Raw genomic sequence first — 20,420 nt, 5'->3', positions numbered from 1 at the left:
CACTTTTTGCAAGTAAGACTAATTAAAAAAAAAAAAACAATTACAATTAAAACAATAAAGCTCCCTGTCCTATCTCTTTGCGAATCTTAATAGATTTAAGTGATGGAGTACACAGAACATAGTTAAGGAAAGGAAAAAGAATATTTTCTTTGAAAAGACATTGTAATAAAACTTCGAAAATTGTTAAATTCCTAATAAAAACCTAGATGAAGTAAATTTCATCTTATTTAAGGGAAAACCTCAAAAGTTGGGAACCCTGTACGTAAATTGTAAACTAATTTTATCTGTAGACGGTAAAATAATTAGAATGCTAGATTATATTCATTTAAGATATTTATATATACATAAACAAGACACATGATGTATAATAAATAGTAGTAATAAGTATTTAATATTTATAAAAAAATTGATATTATGTACATACTCATCACAGGCAGTGATATGACTAAAAATTATATTAGTGTTAATTATAACTTATCAAATGCAAAAATTTATGAAATATATATTTGTAACAGTATATGAACTGCAAAATGGTAATCACGAATAATGTATATAAAAAGTAAGTTGTTAAAAAAAACTTTCCAGCAAATGTTGCTGGCTGAAAAAATAGACAAAAATACTGGTCTTTTATCTTTTCCGTGCGAGGGCGTGAGTGAAGCGAATTTAAAGACATCTTATTGTAGAAATGTGTCGAAAATGAAGAATCCAGTTATGCCAAAGTTCATAACTGTAGATATATCTAAGATAGATTCTTAAAAATGGCATAAAAATCAATTTATTTCATATATTTACACCGGTAGAAAGTAATTGTAGTGTTTAAAAGTCATAAGACTTGTGTCATCTGTCTGCTCTTCCTCCAAGATGGCTCCTCCACCGGAGTATGATAAGGAACCGAAAGCCCCGGATAAAAGTGTCACAACTTTGTCGACTGACGATTCGAAAATTCTTTACAATCACCTGAAAGATCAGCCTGCGAATACAGACTCTAAAACCTCGACAACCACTGGGGGAGCCATCACCGAAGTTGAGGTAAGTTGACCTTTTTTCCTATTTATTGTTGCAATTATTAAATGTTTATGGTAATTAACATTCAGTAATCTCCATAATTACTCTACGTGTTGATATTTAATAATTATGTATCAAAGAATTAAAGAACAATAATGATGCAAATGTAATAAAAATGGCGAATGATGAACGATAAAAATAACGAAATGATTATTATGAGATGCCACTGAGACTGCAATAAGTGCAGTTATTGACACGATTACAGTTATTAATACCTCTTCAAGTAGAAATGCGACTAATGTGTATAAGTTATGATTAAAGTATGGGAAATAAATCATGCTCTTAATTAACAGGATATCAAATACCATGAATGATCAATAATTCATTAGGGACAAATTATAATTTAATGCTCTGCTAAAGTTGTGAAACCTATATAATACAGACACATGTTACACATTTCTATATAAATAGCTGTTCCGCTTTATATTGATACTGAAGTTGCAAAACATTTCATTCACTGCCTTTTAAATTGCTCATGAAAATGTAAAATTGCTTGCGTTAATTTTTATGTACATGACAAAAAATATTATTATTGCATGTTGTTTCATAAATTTTTTAAGCTGTGTGACTGTTCCCAACCATTATGCCATTGTGGTGCATTGTAAAAAATAATATGAAGCTTTTAAATTATTGGCTGAAATACGATGAAGAATTTCTTTGTTTCCAAAATTGTTTGACTATAAAGAGTCCTAGTTTGTTACATTATGAGATATGAGAGAGTTATTTAAGAGGATTATCCCTAACATACTAATTTATTCCTTTTAACGGGATTATTGTAAGACATAATTTATGAAAAACAAATGAAAAATTGGAATGAACAAAAATAATCTCTCCGAGCCCCCAAGGACTCGAACAGTGCTTAATAATGAGTATCATAATTAATTTGAGAATCAAAATTATAAAAAATGGCTCAATATTAATGTTAGTGTTTTTATAATTTGCCTTTTTCCATTACATTCACACCTTCCTTCTATTCTTAATTTTATATTTAGATTACATTCAACGTGAACTTATGTTGTACCACAGATTGTAGATCCCAAGTACAGATACATAATTTAAAATCTGTGTTGAAGCTAAAATATGAATATATGCAAGTTAAAACTTTGAATATACTATGATTTATTCTTTTATACAACTGGAACGAAACTAAGGAATATTTACACAAAAAAAAGTATTAAGGTCGTACGACCAAACATTTTAGTATTTTTATATATGTAAAGTATATTTTTTATGTAACATTACACAAAGTAAAGTCGTATATAACTTAAAATTCTCCATATCATAACTTGTGATTTTTTAAGTCTATAGACAACAATTCTTTTTTTTTTTTTTTTTGATATTGGCTTATAGCAATGGAATAAATTAAATGTCACCTAAATACATAAAATCTGTACATAAATATAAGTAGATGAACATTTACATCATTGTTTATGATACAATTATATAAAATGTTATCACAACCACATTAAAAACATATTATATAATATAAATACGTATTTTATGATAAATATGAAAAATTAAAATTAGAAACTTGATCCATACTAGCAAAGTCGTTCTATATTGATATTTTAATACGGTAGAAGATTACAAAAAGGTTATCCCGTCTCTTAAAATAAACTGCACGCCATTATTCCGTTTCATTGTCATGGTAAACTGAGATTAGATTCATATTGTTTGGAAAAACAACTCTGTATACAGGCATAGATTGTTATGTATGAGTTTTTAATAATGTTTTTAAATTATTTTCAAAGTATAGTTAGGTATGTCGAATGCATACAAATTTTATAAAGTAGAGATTTGATCTTAAGCATTGATCTTGAAAAAAAATTTTAGTTGTTAGTCACTGATTTTCTTTCTCGTCGGTTACCTTCAAAGATTAGATTCAGGGAGGCAAAAAATTCATCTAAAAAGTTGTGTTTGTCGTCAAAACATAAAAGAAGTGAATCACGCTATTATTCTTCATTTAAAACCAATATTTTTAAATTCACTACAGCATTTGCTAGATAAATATACTTTCAAAGGCTTAATTTTCATCAAAATACTAATTAATTAAAGTCTCTTGTATATAAAAACTTTAGTTAGGTACCTCAAATGATATATTGCTCTTTGAAACATTTGTGTGACATGTAAAGGTTAGGTATAGGTAACACATTCCTGGAGATGTATTCATATTTTTTGTAGTAATATATATATATATATATATACACATACATACATATATACAAAAAGCGACTGTGAAGCAAGTTGATGTAAACAGTATACAAAGCACTTTTGCTTAATGAAAATTTTTTTGTTTACGAATTTTTATTACAATGTACATTATAATATTAACAAGGTTTTTCTGTGAATCGGATAAGCTATGTTACATTATTTGCTTACTTAGACAATGCCCTATTGTGACAGTGCTTTTAAAATATTTCAAATATTCTCTTATCTAATTGCCATTATAGTCCTGTTGTTGTCTGACAATTTTTTTTTTTCATTTCTGGCATAGATTTTATAGTTTCACAGAATTGGGTTCAATGCACGTCACCAATAAATATCACAATAAAAAAAGTATTTATTTGTAAATACGAAATATTGTGTAATTTTTTTTTTTTATAGTTCTTATCATAAATTCAAATCGGTTTATAATAATTAAGTAATTAACAGACACTGATCTCATAAATTGGCAACAAAACACGAAATAAATATTAAATTTTTATAAATATTTCAAAAGCATATTTTAAAAATGGAATTGAAAAACAACCTTTCTTATTATCGTGCTTTAAAAAAACAATTAGTGTGGTTTCTTTTTCCGGTTGGTGGTTGCGACATAGATAGAGGCCTGTGGTGGACAGCGAACGAAAAATACGTAGTGTCGGTTTACATTGAAACAGAAGCTTTTCATTTGTCTAGAATTATGTGGTAGATTGGCATCCTTAATTGACAAACAATTGCAAATACACGTAATTAAACCCTCATAATATAAAAACTTCATGGTTGAATAAAATAATAAGAAAAACCTTTGCGATAAATGATTTAGAATAGAATCTTCATTGAAATAAATTAAGTGAAAGTCTGAACACGACACCGTATGTTTGTTACACTTTTATTTTATTTTAAATTAATTTTACGGTTTCTCTATAGTTAGAATTCTGAACGCGATACAACTGAATAAATCTCATTTGACTGATATACGTGTAATAAAAGGCGACGAATAGGAACGGCGTGAAATCTAATCATATATTTGTGCACTGATAGTATAAATTCAATTTCGCGATAATATTGATTATTTTTGTATAACCCCCGGTTGCTAACTAACAATATGATATTTAAATTTATTGTTTGTATTTGCCGCGTGAAATAATGTGGGTCGCCATGTTGTTTTCCTTTTTTTTTTTTTAGACGTAAGCAAGACACGTCAAAATAGTCGATTTATTATTTAATGACTCAGCCAATGAGTAGGAAGATAGTGATGTATTTTTAACGTCCGCGAGCGTGATCATTGTAACGCATGCATTCAATGACTCGTTATGTTGGAAAATTGTAAAGGTGTACGTAAAATAATATCACAGATAGATTTTTATTTTTTTGTTAAAAATAAAACAGCCGATCTCTTTGAATTGTGTTTTGTTATTTAAATTACAATTATTATTCTCTGACCTTTCTAGTGTTATTTTTATATAATGAGCATTATTTCTTATGGCTACGGTTTTGTGTGTAATAATAATGATGTGACAAATATCAACACCTTGCATCATTAGTTTTTTTTTTGTTATTGAGGGTAGATGCAGATGATATTACATTTGGCTCGAGTCCAACACTGCACGTTATCGCAAACGTATCTAGCGCATCTTTTCGTTACAAAATTTCAAAATATATCTTAAAATAAATTGCCAATTACGCTGACTTTAAATTGTGATATATAAGATGGATCATTATAATATTGGAGGTATGAATATTGATATTATTTTTAGTTGCTACGTGAGTATTTTTCTTTTTTTGGATTTTTATGAGTTTTGTTATTGAATTCAAATTTTTTATTAACGTTCTTTTGTTTGAATTCAAAGTGATTACGTGAATTTCATTGGTACAAGTAATGTATTTGGTGATATTTCGCTCGAATGGATTTGATTATCCAAATAATACAATCAAATAAGGTATGCAGTTACGAATTTGATTAATTGTAATGTACATGTACATGCAAGGCTTCATCATAGAACATTTCAAAGTGACATCACAGTATGACCGTTACTTATATATTAAAATATATATTCATTATGTAAAGTTTTAAAGGCTGCGGAACATTTATGTGTTTATATACTTTTATTAAAATATGTGCAATCTCTTCCGTTACCGCGACCCTTCTCGGAAATTCAATTTTGTCGTAATGCAATAATCGTGTTCGACCTATAAAGCAAGTTGAGGGTATGTCCTTAGAAGAAGTAATAATAAATCTATATATAATAAAGGCATTAGCTTCGATACTGACATAAGATTTCTTAATACTATCCGATGATATTAATAATGATATATGTAATTTCTTTTATAAATTAAATATTATTTTATGGCAAAGCCATGATGTAATGTAAACTGGAGCAACGCTGAATTTTTAATTATTTTCTTTATGTATACTAATGCTGTTTTGTTATTAACATTAAATCAGCAAAAACGCGCGTTCTATAAAAGAGACAATAGTTTGAAAACAGTATACGTATTGCGGTGGTGATGTTATTTCATATACAAAATATAGGTTATTAGATTCGGCTGACTATTCAATTGTATTTGTAAAATAAAATAATAAATACCGTACAAACAGTCGGTTAGAGATTATATTTAGTTGTGAATATTGTACGTTGCATGCAATACACAAGTACGCGAATAGTCGCTTCGCAAACAAGACAATGACAATCGATCCACGTAATTCCCGGACGTCCTCCCGCGCCTGGCTCGACCCTGACCCAGGCTTCCACACCAACCCCGTGCCAGGGGCATGGTGACGAATCGATGACGGAATTTTCCATCAGCGTGATGTCATTATAAAACAATCAGTTGTATGTATAAGTTAAAATTACTTGATGTCTATCGGCAATAAAAATAACGAATGTAATAGATTTTTTTTCATATAGTAGAAAATAAAAATATCGATATATTATAGATATTTTATGATAGTTAAAAATATTAGGATGCTAACTAGGTGTAATGAAAAAAATGTATCTACACGACGTCGCGAGACAGTGTGTCGCGTAAACGTTATGGAATTTGGCTCGCATCCACTCATCAGGTCGCTGAGACCTGAGCCGGCGGTCGGACTGCGAAGAGACAAAATAAAATGGCGTCCAATCAAAAGCACGCTCTCTGAACTCGGAAGATCCGTTATCAGACAGAAGAATTTTTACCGTTTTATTTTTGCAGCGATTTGAGAATGCTCTTTGCGTGATTTTAGTAAATTCGTTTTGAGAATTATTTTTTTACCGTCTGTCGGTCGATTACATCGAGTCTCTTAGTTTTTATGAGAACATCCCATACAAGTCTGTTGGTTGAGAACCAATGAGATGTATGAAAGATTTTAAAGCAATGGTTTCAAGCTTGATGAATGGTTGCAATAACCAAATATTGCATGGTTACTCAAGGTAAATTATTGTTGTTTTCTCATTGAATTACAGTCCCGAGTGTTACACACTTAAAACATTCATGGTATCTAATAAATGCTTAATTACGTAAATTTATGTTAATATAATTACTTTTAAGTCTCGCGATCAAATTTATATTCAAATTTATATTTGACTTACTCAAACGCGATATCATCTGATGTTAAAATTTTAAGAATAATCTATAGTTCATTTCATTATATTTCGTCAATCTTGTAAACAAAGCAATTGGCCACGATTACACCGCTCTTACGTTCAATTGAATGTCAGCCCTGATAATAATTACATCTCAATGAACCCACCAACGTTTTCAACAAACTTTTCATCATTGCAACTGTGTATATATGGTATATTTTATAAAATAATTTTGAACACGAAAATTTATTGCGTTTGCCAAACTGACAGGATCATGTTTTACTCATCAAAGTGAGTGTTGTACATGATAAATATATAATGAACTGGGTTTTGCCCACGGCTTCGTCTGGGTTATTTTCAAAATCACAAAATGTATAGCTGACCGGTCGAACTCTGTTCTTCCTTGAAGCTAATAAATAAGAAAATTTTGGATTATATATATATATATTTCCGATCGTATGAAAAGTATCCTACGTTATTTCCCTTGATCTTAACTATCTATTGTCCAATTTTCAGCATAACCCGTTAATCGGATCTTGAGTTATAAATAGCGTAACTAACACGACTTTCTTTTATATATAAAGATATTTATTATCATTGTTATTTGAACTTTAACCAACTCACAAATATTAAAAAGATCAGATTATAACAAACACTACAGTGTATTCAACGGGCTGTGATGAAAATAAGCTAAAATTGAGCAGCAAAATTGTATATTTTTTTTCTGGTACTTAGCAGGCGGAACTGAATATAGATACCGCTAAAAAGTGCTAAATAAACATTTTTTAAATGGTTAGTGAGCTCGTAATATTTATTGACATTGATGGCATGGTCTTTGGGGATGTTAGTTTACCAAGGAACCCTCAGCTCCAGTAACACAACGTGCTTTAAAATTCTCAAATACAGAAATATGTCTGGTCCCGACGTCACCGCACGAATATCCTCTGGTATTTTATATTGTTTCTCATACGTTTCAATCATGATTGTCCAATCCAAAGAGTAAGTCTTAATGTTTGATTTTATAGCCACAGTGCCTTTTTTCACGAAACCTATTTATCGTTCGTTTGTGGTTACTTCTTTTTGCGCTCTGGCTTTCGAAAGACTTAGCGCTTTACGCGAGTATTGACCGTTATCCACGAGTACCTTACATCACACTAGCAAATGCTTAGCAGTTCCCACTGCCTCCCCGCAGATAGAGCAAGTTTTTTTTTAAACTTACCCCTTCTTACTAAATTACTCTGATATGGGAGATTCAGTTGGAACGCATTGAGATAGAATTTTAATAATGCTTGCGACCAATAATTAATTAAAGTGGGCAATTTTAGTGCTATTGGTAAGCAAGAATCTCTGTGTAACCACTCGTTCTGCATATCTAAACTCATTAAAAAAAGTTCACTAATAAAAACTTAAATAAATTTTAGTATTTTTTTTATTTAAATACTTTAATATAATAATTAAGATTATAGTATCTTGAACAGTACTCACAACGCTAGGGGATAGACAGGTCTCTGTCAATATCAGCTGATCACGTTTGTTTACAACATTGTTAAGTTCTATTGAAATGTACTATAAATACCTCCGGGCGTTGATTACATATTCTTTTAATTTTCGAATCATAAAATATCAGTTTAAAACTTTTTATGTTTTTATGTAGCTGTATGTCCGACAATCAGCGTATTAACATAACGTTGTTAAAAATTACGTATATAATTATAGAATGTAAACATGTGTACGGGAAACTAGTCATGTCGTGTTGTTGATTTTGAGTTTACTTTCAATCAAATTGGTCATAAATGCCTCGGTCCAACAATACCTATAATGAGTGCACGGACGCAGGTTACGTCTTCCATAAAGAAACAAGATGACCGTATAATATAGGAACGTTGTTATTGTAACGGAATGCTAGCAGAAAATATGCTTCTTTATTTATAACATTGATCTGGTCTATCGTAACCAACCGCTTGTCTAGCATACTAGCATACGGTGTGACCAGTTCAAACTTCAAGGTTTATACATAAGTACAGCTACTACCACAGATTATAAAGAACCCGTCAGACGTTTTGTTTGTAATGAGATATCAAAAAAAGAAAGCATAAATTATCTGATTAAATGCAATGAGGTTTTATTGTGTGTAATTTAAATGTCATTGGAATAATGAGTGAAGTGTTTGCCGTGACAATGATGAGCAGCTTTTGTAATGATAACGATTTTAGATCTGTGGCCTTGTCGCGTCACTGATACCTATTATCGTACCGCTAATTCTACACCATGTAATTGGATTACGTAACGCTCCTGACTTTATTTGTTGCTATTGAAACATATATATATATCTTCTTGGACGGAAATATTCGAACATTGCAACCCTGTTGTAGACTAATTTGATATTTTTTTTCGCAGGATTTCATTGTAACTGTTGCTGAATCATTTGTTTCGTACGAATATTGTAATCAGCGCAGAGATAATAAATAACAAAAAGAAAATGGTGATGTGCAAAAATATGTATAGGTGTGACAGATGTTATGCGAAAATTTTGTTAAATGTAATGGAAAATGTCTGTCGCGGTGCTAATTGTACGAGCGACATTAAATTAAAATAGTATATACGTGTACATATGAAATATCAAGTTATTTTAAATGAACAGTCCAGTTTTGTACCAAGTGACACCTTGTTAGTTTCCCTAAGTGACACTGACACGGATGACAGCCAAACTATGAAGGTTAATTTCGTTCATCCTAAATATTCAATCGACAAAATTGAGGCTAAGGTTTTAAATAAACTGAATTTTGAATCTAGTTTTAGTTGAATCATTCATATATTCTGAGAATATAATTAAAAATGATGCTGATGTATTTAATCAAAACTTCTGTGCGCTGTGAGTTCATTTTTTATTAATAAAATCATTTTAACGATCCCGACTAACAAGTGGAATAAGAGAAAAGTTTTTGGATAATTCCGTAGTTAATCTGAAAATGCTCAGCCTTTGTTAATAACTAGTTAATCTTTCAAGCTGCCTGCAGTTTTTGTTAGTTTCGTAATTCATTTTACTTCGGAATTATGCTCCGCGTTTGCTCACCATATAAGATGGCTGCCATGTTCTTAACCGGGTCATGCGATATAATGGAAAAACATAATGCGGTTTTAATATTAACCGACATTGAAGGTACCTATTGTTCGTGTCACATTTTTCATACGAAAATCATAGATTGATATGAATTTTGAAAGGCAATTGTTGTGGAATAAGTTTGACGGGGTTGGACGCACAATATAATGCTTTTGATAAGCCAAGTTGTTTTTAAGGTCACAGAAATTGGAACTTCACATTGAACCGGTATATACCAGTGAGTTGGAAATATCGGGAATGTCTTGTAGGGAAAGTAGGCCTGGCTTTGAATTTTTAACTTAATGTATGGCGAGGCTTGGAATGAGAAATTTTGTGGGTAGATGATTTATTTTATATGCACACATTTCCACTAGGTGCAATGTTTTCGGGTGACCTTGTCAACACTAATATTTTTCGTAGCGATTTAGAGTTGTCATTTGTTTCATAAATTCTGGTGTTCCAATATAAAAAGAAAATAAATTAAATAAATTGGACAGTGGGAAAAATATTTATTCCTATCCTGATAACAATTACCATAATACAACATTTTGGATATTGTTTTGTAAGATATAAAATCTCCATAAGGGGATGACCATGCCGATAACGTTCTATTCAATTCGTTCTTCCTTTTATTTACAATAATTCTATATTGAAAACTGTATATAATGAAATTTGGCCCAACATAATGTCACGTTATAACCTAGCCATCGAGGCACTAACCTATTTTCCTATATAAATGTTCAATATCCTGGCGTGGGCGGAGTAAACTCTATTATACTCAACTCTGAGCGTAGGATGTCTATTGGAAATTAATAAAATTGTGTCTTGAAGCATTCAAATAGCAAACTAATGGAAAATAAAGTCAGAGTAGCAATTGTTTTTGCATGCATAAAAATAAAATAATTTTGTTATAATTATAATACATATGAAATATAAATGTATTTATATTATATATATATATGAAAAAAATATTATTAAGAAACTCTACATTTGCTAATAGCGAGCAGGATTTTATAGGTACACAGTTTACAAAGTGGAGTATAACAGTTGTCTAATCAATTTTGAAATAATAGCATCTCATTTATAGCACTAAGACGTTTTCTCTTTTACTTCTAGAACAATAAACACGTTGAGACTTTGGACGACGGGCAGCTTAGGGCCTTGCTAGATGAGGCCATCACATACAAGTGTCCCAAAGACAGAGAAGGAAAGAGCAATCTGTTTAAGGTATTAAAAAAATCTATTACAATAATGAACCTTACAATAAAATGATTAGATAGTCCAAGAGATCTTCCGTTACGATTATAGTGACCAAACAATCAAATGGGCCTTTTTAGTATTACTAATTATTATAGTGCTGGCTTATATAATATTTATAAAATGGAATAGTAATCTTTATGTAAATGTCAATGTACTTGTAACGATAATATCGCAGGATATATGCTTTGTCTGGTTACATTCGTAAAGGTTTGCTGACAAACGGTATCACATCAACAGGTGTCCCATATATATAATATGTCGCAAGCAAGCTTGTTCTTATCGAGATTAAGTTATATTAATGATATATCCCATTAAGATTTTAAAATATAACAGGTGCTAAGTCAGTTGGAATGTCATGTCTGGTGGGGTGATTTAGACGTGCATGATTGTTGTGTGGTTTAGGAGTTGTTGGAGGAGGTCGAGCAGGACGAGCAGGCGTGCGAGGCGGCCGCTAGGAGCGCTGGAGGTGGTCGCGCTGGGAGAAGAGACAGGCGCAGGGAACATCACTCCAGTCTGCAGGTGATAGAACATTAACATCTTCAACATCAATAGTTTGTGACTATCATGGCTGTCAGGCCCATCCCTTTATATCTTCTGGTAAATCCATGATTCATGCCAGCAGACGATATTCATCAGATGTAACTATCACTGTTTGTTGACCAAAAAGGAATAAAATAATCTTAACGGAAATATTTTGTCAATCAAGATTCTCAGGTCCTTTTCCACCATTTTGAGCTATATCAATTATCAATGGTGTCTCTTTACCAGGACCTGGTGGCAGCGATGGCGTGTGAGCCGGCCCCGCGGCGGGGTCGAGCGCCCGCTGCATCCCACGCCCCGCCCTCAGCAAGTGTATCAACACGGACACATCACGGTGGAAGTCTGCCGTCGGGAGTCGACACATGTATGTGTATATCAGTAACCTTGATTACCTACCTACCCCCCTACCCACCTCTCAAAGACACGTTAGAGCTGGTGGTATCATGTGTGATTCAATTTCATATCAAATAGAATATCTTGTTTTAAGAGGAAGGATATTAATTACTGTACTAGTAAATGTTTACTAATACAATAGTAGTCGAAGACGCAGTTAGGATAGTAAATAAATATATATATATATATATAGGGCCCAAAGAAACCTGCGAAAATTCTTATTATACTAGCATACGTCCAATGGAAAGCTTTATATAAAACGATTCTCTTAATATATCTTATAATATTATGTTTCAGCTTTCCTATTAAGTGAGGAGGGCTGCGGTCGCGGCTCGTATCTGGCCACCGTGCACGTGGTGAACCCCCCGCCACTAGGAGAACGTCGTGTATCTGCTAGCGACGCTCATCCTCCGATCACAGACAACGAACAAGTCTCCAGGTACACTGCCGAAGCCTGTAACTAGGCAATAACATTGTAACTATAACATTAGTTTGTATATATAATGTTGTTTTGTAATGTTTGTCGTTAGGAGGAGCAAGCCAATGTTCCCGATGACGTACACCGCGCGCGCTACCCTCGAGATCGGCAGCGGCAGCGTGGGCTCGGGCCGTGCGGTCACCACCACCACCGCCTCCAATCAGGTGCGTACAGAACGATCCGCGCCTAGACACCGGCCGCCTGAACCGCACACTCCCACCAACCCGCAAATATCAACCAATAGCATGCGAGCTGACGGCTCATCACCTCAGACGGCAGATGTGGTAGCCAATCAGAGCAGGCCGTTGGATGATATCGGTATCAAAGGCGGTGGTGATGTAAGTGTACCGTGCGGCCCTAAGTTTAGTGGTGCTTACACTAAAAATATAAAAAGCTGTGAACTAGCCGGCGATGGATGCCACAGAAATGATGTCGATCAAGGATACGTTGTCAAAGATTTAGGTAATGCGATTAGTTTAGATAGAGATATAGTCGAGAAAGTTTTTGATAATATAGACGCATTATCTAAAGCGAATGTGTCTAATGTTAACAAATGCGAGAATATAACGATAAGAAATCAAACTTTCAATAAAGTTGAAATCGAAATGATAAGAGAGTATAGACGGAGGATCGGCGACAATTTGGTCGCGCCCAATCTGACGTCACTGAATCCTAAAAACTTTAGATCTTGCGGTTACAACAGTCATGATAGAGAAGCCTACAGGAAAATCAGAAAAGAAAGCGGTGACTGTAACAATAAGGACAAATATAAAAAACAAAATGATACAGACAAAACAGACTTGGACAAAAAGATGGACAAGTCTGGCGTTGCGGAACTCAATCAATGTAACGTTAAGAGCAAGAAGAGCGAGAAGTACATATTCAACAACTTTAAATATGACGTCAGCGACAAAAAGAGGGAGAGGGAGATACCCATGCCGAATATGAATGTGAAGAAATTCAAAAACATGTACAAGAAAACCGATAATATAGAAATATCGGAAGAACTCAAAATGGTGACGGAGATGGTGAAGCAACAGAATCATACTAGTGCACACAGTAACGAAGAACGTCCGGGCGACATTATCAACACGGACGGACCGGTGTCGCAGACAGCTGATGAGAATGTCGATGTCGTCAAGGATGACTCGGACACGGAGCTCATAGAAGTGTCCTCAGCTGACAGAGAGAGCCCAATAACCTTCTCGGATTTTGTCCTTAGCCAACAAAATCTGCTGAAGCGAATAGGAGGCTTCACCGACAAAGAAAACTATAACTTCCCAGTGGCAAGCACATCTGGAGCTCTCGAATTGGACTGCGTGTCGCGTGAATTGAACGAGATGACCAGTGTATCGAAGCTCAGCGAGAATCCCTTACTAACAAAAATCCCAAATAACGCTTTCGTGTTCCTCACGCTACCAAAGAACTTTAACAATACACGAACTAACCAACAGGAGATAGATTACAAAGGGAAAAATAAAAAGAAAAGCAAAGTAAAAATACCAAAAACAGAAAGCTTGCACAAAAGAGCCGTCAAGTTGCTACTATATAGCGACGCGGATAGTACGAATAAGGTAGGCATACGGGAAGTGAATCGGTATGATGATTATCACCGACTCTTCACGGGCGACACAAGTATGATGTGTGCTTAGTGCGAGTTTGTATCGTCCGCCTGAAAACGGAGCGTTTGTAGTTTGGCAGTGATAATATTACCATCTCACGGAGTTCAGGTCGACGATAAAATCTCGTAGTGAGCGCATATGAAAGATATGACCTACTTACGTTGGTGTGTTGCAGGTGGATTCGGCGATACCGTTCGGTTGCATCACGAGCCCGGAGGTGGTCGGCTGTAGTACTGTCGCCACCAGCTCACAACCAGCGACCGTTGACCCCAAGGTACCACCAGCAATACATGACACAGTTACAGCTAGTCTGATCACCATGCATTAGTCACCGACCTGCATCATTATTAATAACGATATAATAACGTGTCAATGTTAATGTAACAAGATTGATGTGTATGTCTATATGTATGAAAATATGTCATGTTTTTCAGCCACGTAGCATCCTATCGAGCAGCTTCAACGGTCTACCGCTGACACGTCCCGTTGACGATTATAAGGTACACAGATATACATACGTACACAACACCGGCTTTGACTAACTCATATGTATACATATATCTATATATATATATTTATATATATGTATATATATATGTAGCATCTCACACCACGCGTTGCTGTACAGTCCACAGAGCTGGGCCACCTCGCCCCTCAACAACATACTACATCAGAGTGTCCCTAACGAGCTAACGATTGATTTTTCCTTTCTATTCAGGTGCCTATACTCACTGTGCACTACCGTTTACAGAAATCACTCGATGAAAACGGCAACGCGGTCCAAGGATTAAACTCACCCGTCTCGGGACCGAGTCAGCCGAAGAAGACGAGGAGGAAGAAGGTGTTGAAGAACGAGACGGTGATCACGTCGCACCAGATAGACGGATACCAGGGGAACAAGGATCTCAAGGAACTGCTGCGCTTCATAGAGTCCAACGACGACGGCGGACGAGCCAAGTTGAGGGCCAAGCATAAGGACGACTGTGACGACAAGGCAGCCAAGAAGAGATCCAGCGAGCGACGCAAAGACAAAGACGCCAAGCCCAAGAGGGCCTCGTCCTTAGAGGAGCTCAGCAGGACAACGCTCGAGGATCTCACGGACAAGCCCGCCAACAGGGACGGGCGGCGAGCGGCACACGCACCCTCCAAGCCGGAGAGACGCTCCTGGGGAGACGACGCTCGGGCGCTACTGTACAGAGCTCCGGCACACGTGTTGCCGCCCGCTGACGGAGAGACGCCCCTCGAGCTCACAGAGTTCCAGACCGTCACCAAGAAGAAGAAGCCGCGCAAGAAAACCGACGACGGAGAGCGTGACTCGGAGCACGCGCCGCGTCGAGCACGAGCCGTGACGCCGGAGGGACGGCAGCGGCAAGCCCCGCCCTCCGCCCCGCCCTCGGACCGCAGCAACGACTCCAACGACGACATGGACTCTGTACACTCACTGCCGGCAGCGGCACCACCACCGCCACCACCGCCGCCGCCGCCACCGCCCCCGCCTCTGCCGCCACCGCCGCATGCCTCGTACGCGGATATCGCTCGCACCAGACACAACATCCCGGACCTCATCGAATCGTGCAACTTCTACTCGGAGGGAGAGTCCGAGTCGAGCGGCGCGATCGGTGGCACGGCGGCCGGGGACACGGACCAGTACCCGGCACTGGAACCGCGGCGGACTCGCGACAAGAGAGTCGCGCCGCCACAGACTAGAGACAAACGGAAGGAGCCGGACGTGGTAGCGGACCGCAGGCCACCGGTCGTGCTGCTCGACACTGAGGCGCGGCCGCGGGACATGGACGGGGTAACCTTCGGGTTCGACATCAACGAGCAGCTGCTGGGCGGCACGCGGCGAGTCCGCTGCGACCTGCTCAGGGACGCCCCGGAACACACCCGGCCTGCTACAGCACACACGCCGTGTTCACTGCGGTACGTGGAGCCCGAGCAGCCCCACGACACGACAAACCTGCACCGGATCATAGACTATGTCAGCAACGGTACGATACTCTATTCCTATTGAATTAACTTGAACAACGTCTATCTATCTCATATTGACATTTTATTTTATGTTCTCAGCCTGGGACGACGTGATGCGGTGCGGAGCTGGCAATGTGCTTTATTACAGCGAGTGAATTTAAACGGTCATTAAAAAAATTAAAATAAAATGAATAGTTGTTAAACAAAAAAATTATATATATATTTAAAAAAAAAACGAACTCGTGCCGTGTATACATGATTGTAATGAGAATATAACGACTGCGTGGTGACCGCGATCTGAAGTGTGGAGTGAAGTTTAGGGATGTTGAAGTGAAGCGAAGTGGGAGCTGGTGTTGAAATTGTATGGGACAAACTTGGTAGCGGTTCACCTCATGAGGTCGTACGGATCGCTTCAGTTTAATCGATGTTATAAATGATTACGTAGGTAATATAATCGATTCACCATCTGTATTTGATAATTTAGGTCTCCAGTAGGTTTATTATTAATCATGTAGTATTAAAGGGGGATGTGTATGTTGGCGCAATACAGAGCTTCCGCCCTCGATGTTAAGAACGCTTCACACTGGCCCCGCGCGCCAGTTGTTACTAATTTTTTGTCCTCATCGCATTACACAAGCTACACGATGGAGCATTTAATTAATTTAATAAAATCTTCAATCTGAAAGATGTTTTATATTGATTGAGTTATGTCCTCTTTGTATAATTATATAAGCATGGCATGGTATGAAGTTTGAGTTTTGCAGGTGCTAACAAATTATAGAATTAAATATTTATTTAAAAAAAAAAAATAATAAAAATAAATTAAAACGTAGGTCTGATCTTAGTGAGGGGTGCGAGATATTAATGTGACAGCCTTGCCGGGTGTGAAATTTATCACCACGCATTAGTTTCACTTTGATGTTGGAAGTGTTTCAGTTTTGTTACATTAAAACTTATTATATTATTATTATTATTTTTTAATTCTCTCTAACTATTTTAGGTAATTGTTATGTATTTTTTAAGTTTTACTATTTGTAAATAATTATAAATGTAGTAAGCTGTAACTGGCCATGAGTGAAAAATGGGTCTATAATATTTTTTGTTTATAACAAAATATCATTTATGTTCCGGCTGAGCCTCCCAATGACCAGTTCGTTACATACCCATATATTATATAACTGTTCGCATACCTGTGCGTATATACATGTATATTGTCCATAAGCCGAAGCCTAGTACTATTGAAATGGTTAAAATTGTTAACTCTACACAGGAATTGACCGTATGAGGCATAATAAACTTTTATTTTTTCTGTAATGAAAAAAGTCTTACTATGTGTAAATGATGTATACTTTTGTTTTGTAATAAACGATGATTTGTTATATGTAATATTATTGTATGTGTTGGAGGTTGGATGAGATTATGACACATTGATTCCGACCGTATTCATGTTACAGACAGATGTCACCGTACTATTTGAGAACAAGTTGAACACCATGTATACAATGTTTTTAGTTTCGTTTACATGTAATCTGCTATGAATCATGTTTGCCTTAACTCTCATCTCATCTTTATATTATTGATGCGGCATATGATTGTTTAAATATATATCGGGCTCAAATCGTGGTGTATCCGCATTGATTGTGTGTACCTTTCTTATGTGTAGCCTCTTTGATTATAACTTTTTGTTTGTTTTTTTTCTTTTTCATTATAATATATCTAAAACCTTAAATGACTGAATTTATACGACCCAAAACTAGTCCAGATATAAAACAATATTTTTTTTTTTGTGAGTGTAGGGTTTGATTATTAGTGAAATGTTTAGTATATAAGAATTGTATGATTAGTATAATAAAATTGTCTATATGTCATATAAATTCTAATACATTAGTACATATGCGGCGTTTAACATGCGATAGTTTTGAATGTAATTGTGTTACAAATGTTTTTATTATCCGGCTCAGTCACCTGTGGAGGGAGGCACTGTACGGACTGCTTCCACATGTTTTGTATAAACGATCATGTATTTGTAAGGAACAGAACATGCATACTTTCTTTTTTGTCACTCTGTCCGTACTCATGATACAATTCTACGTATTTAATTGGAATTCAAAAGTCATTCATTGTACTTTAAAATCATTAGTCGTTTTTATTTAATATAAAATAAAGAACTTCATATTCTTACCTGTCTTGGATGATCATATCTATTGAAGGAGTTTAAGTATTAATATGTAAATTTGACTCGCGTGTTACCAGAGTGGGGGCCAATAGGCTGTTTTGTACTGGCTAGGGAACGTCAATGTCACGCCGCTAGTGGGCCGTCATTAGATGCGATGTTTACAAATAACAGTGTCATCTGTAATGTTAAAAAATACGTAGACACTTACATAAATGTTAAGAAATTAAAATGTATAAATACAAAAAAAAGTGTATGTAGTCTATGGATGTGGTTTTTTTTTTTCGTTTCTGGTGATATATATAGTATATATCTATGATAACGAACGCTATACTCTGTTGTCGTCTGTATTGTAAAAACGCTCATATCAAAGGTATAGAAATATTATTTATTATTTCTTTCCCTTGTAAAATATGTAAATAAGAATGTCGAAGAATTGGTTTATGGTCGGTTAAGTGTGTTCCAGGTGTCGCATTCGGCTTGATTCAAATATCTTAAACTGTTTATAATCATAGCTTGTGGTAAATTGAAAGACGTCTTTAAATATATTTTCTTTGTTATTTTATAGCTGGGAGTCGCTAATTCGTTGAATGTCTTTGAACTTGTGTTCTAAATGAGAATCTAAATTTACTATATTATTATTATTACTATTATTATATTATTTTTTTTATTTCGTGAGCCTGTCTCTTTCTTGGACTTTGAATGGTAGAGTATTCCTTAATACGCTAGTGCAGATAATAAAATCTTAGATATGTAAAATTTGTAATTTATTAGGAAATCACAAAGAATTCTATATTTTTAAGCAGAGAGAAGCAATTTGTTAATTGTAGTTACTGTGGAATGTGAATTTGCGGATGCCGTCTAATCTCAAGGCTACCGTGTTCGGTTCGTCTCTGCTCCGGTGATGATGAAAGTGAATGATTTTAATTTATATGTTACTTACTCCATGTCAGAGTATCGCGAGTCGCACGTCGGGAGGGATTTAATACTAGCTTTGCCCTTCGGGCTCTCTTTTCCTCTTTGACTTCCCCAGAGGAGCGATATATAGGCATCGACTTGCACGAGTACTGTTTCATCTGCGATCGCTATCGTTTCGTTTCGTAAGTGATGACGATTTTACTTATTGCTTTGATGAAATCGGTAAAGTGTAATTATATGTAATAAACCAGGATTTGGGTATAATTGTCTCTTTTTCTGTATTTAATCCCAGGAAAGAAATTAAATAAGATCTTATTGATTTATTATTATACTTCAGTTTTTATATTGATTGAATGGGTCTCGTATTTATTTCAGGCAGAAATGGAGACAATTGTCATCTATAATTATTATAATAATTGTCAATATTAAATATATTTATCTGCTTAAAATCTAACTTCGCTAAACTATATTTTTACTCTGTTATTTCTTGTTTGTACGTGAATGTTTGTATAAACATTCTCCAAAAGAGCTCCAGTGTTTTTTTTTTAAATACAATGCGAGTTTTTATTGCTTTGTGCAGCGATTTTTAATTGTGAAAGGAACAGAGTAAAAATGTAGCCAAAGCTTTACTGTAAATGTCTATGTAAAAACAAAATGTAACCAACTGCAATTTACAGTTATGTACTTTTTCACTGTTTCCGTTTTCTTAATAAAAATATTGAAACAAACTTAATCTTTTATTTCACTATCTAATCTCGATTATATTTTAAGCAATGGCTTGGCGGCACATTCGAACCTTCATAAACAGTCCAAAACATTAGCCTCGGTGTTTTTCTTCATGTACTTACTATATGCATTCCTCAACAAAGATATTATATGTCATAAATTTTATATTTATATTTAATAAATATACGAACATTATTTTTACGTGAATTAAATACACGCCTCGCCTAAAACAGTTGTATTGGATAAGCCATAAACAGACTGTCTAATAGTATTATATGAACTATTTAATTCCTTTATATATAACTGGCGTTAGTTCGTCGAGGGTTCGTAGTACAAAACAGATTAGTGAACACTGAACATATTAACTTTCTTACAAGACTCATCGCAGCAATTATTTCTTTGTGAT

The 20,420-nt window shown here is 35.1% G+C and overlaps 1 protein-coding gene across 1 annotated transcript; it reads left to right on the top strand.

Moving 5' to 3' along the window:
- The first annotated feature begins 633 nt into the window (after positions 1-633).
- LOC116777695 (uncharacterized) lies at positions 634-20,016 on the top strand. The gene is made up of 10 exons (XM_061525992.1): positions 634-1,029; positions 11,050-11,160; positions 11,596-11,712; positions 11,962-12,097; positions 12,424-12,565; positions 12,657-14,178; positions 14,402-14,500; positions 14,661-14,726; positions 14,978-16,217; positions 16,297-20,016. The coding sequence occupies exons 1-10, from the start codon at positions 862-864 to the stop codon at positions 16,350-16,352; spliced, it is 3,657 nt and encodes a 1,218-aa protein (XP_061381976.1). The 5' UTR covers positions 634-861; the 3' UTR covers positions 16,353-20,016.
- The last annotated feature ends 404 nt before the right edge of the window (positions 20,017-20,420 follow it).

Source organism: Danaus plexippus, chromosome Z (assembly GCF_018135715.1).
Source record: "Danaus plexippus chromosome Z, MEX_DaPlex, whole genome shotgun sequence".
Classification (NCBI taxonomy): Eukaryota; Metazoa; Arthropoda; class Insecta; order Lepidoptera; family Nymphalidae; genus Danaus; species Danaus plexippus.
This window is presented reverse-complemented; position numbering and strand designations above follow the sequence as displayed.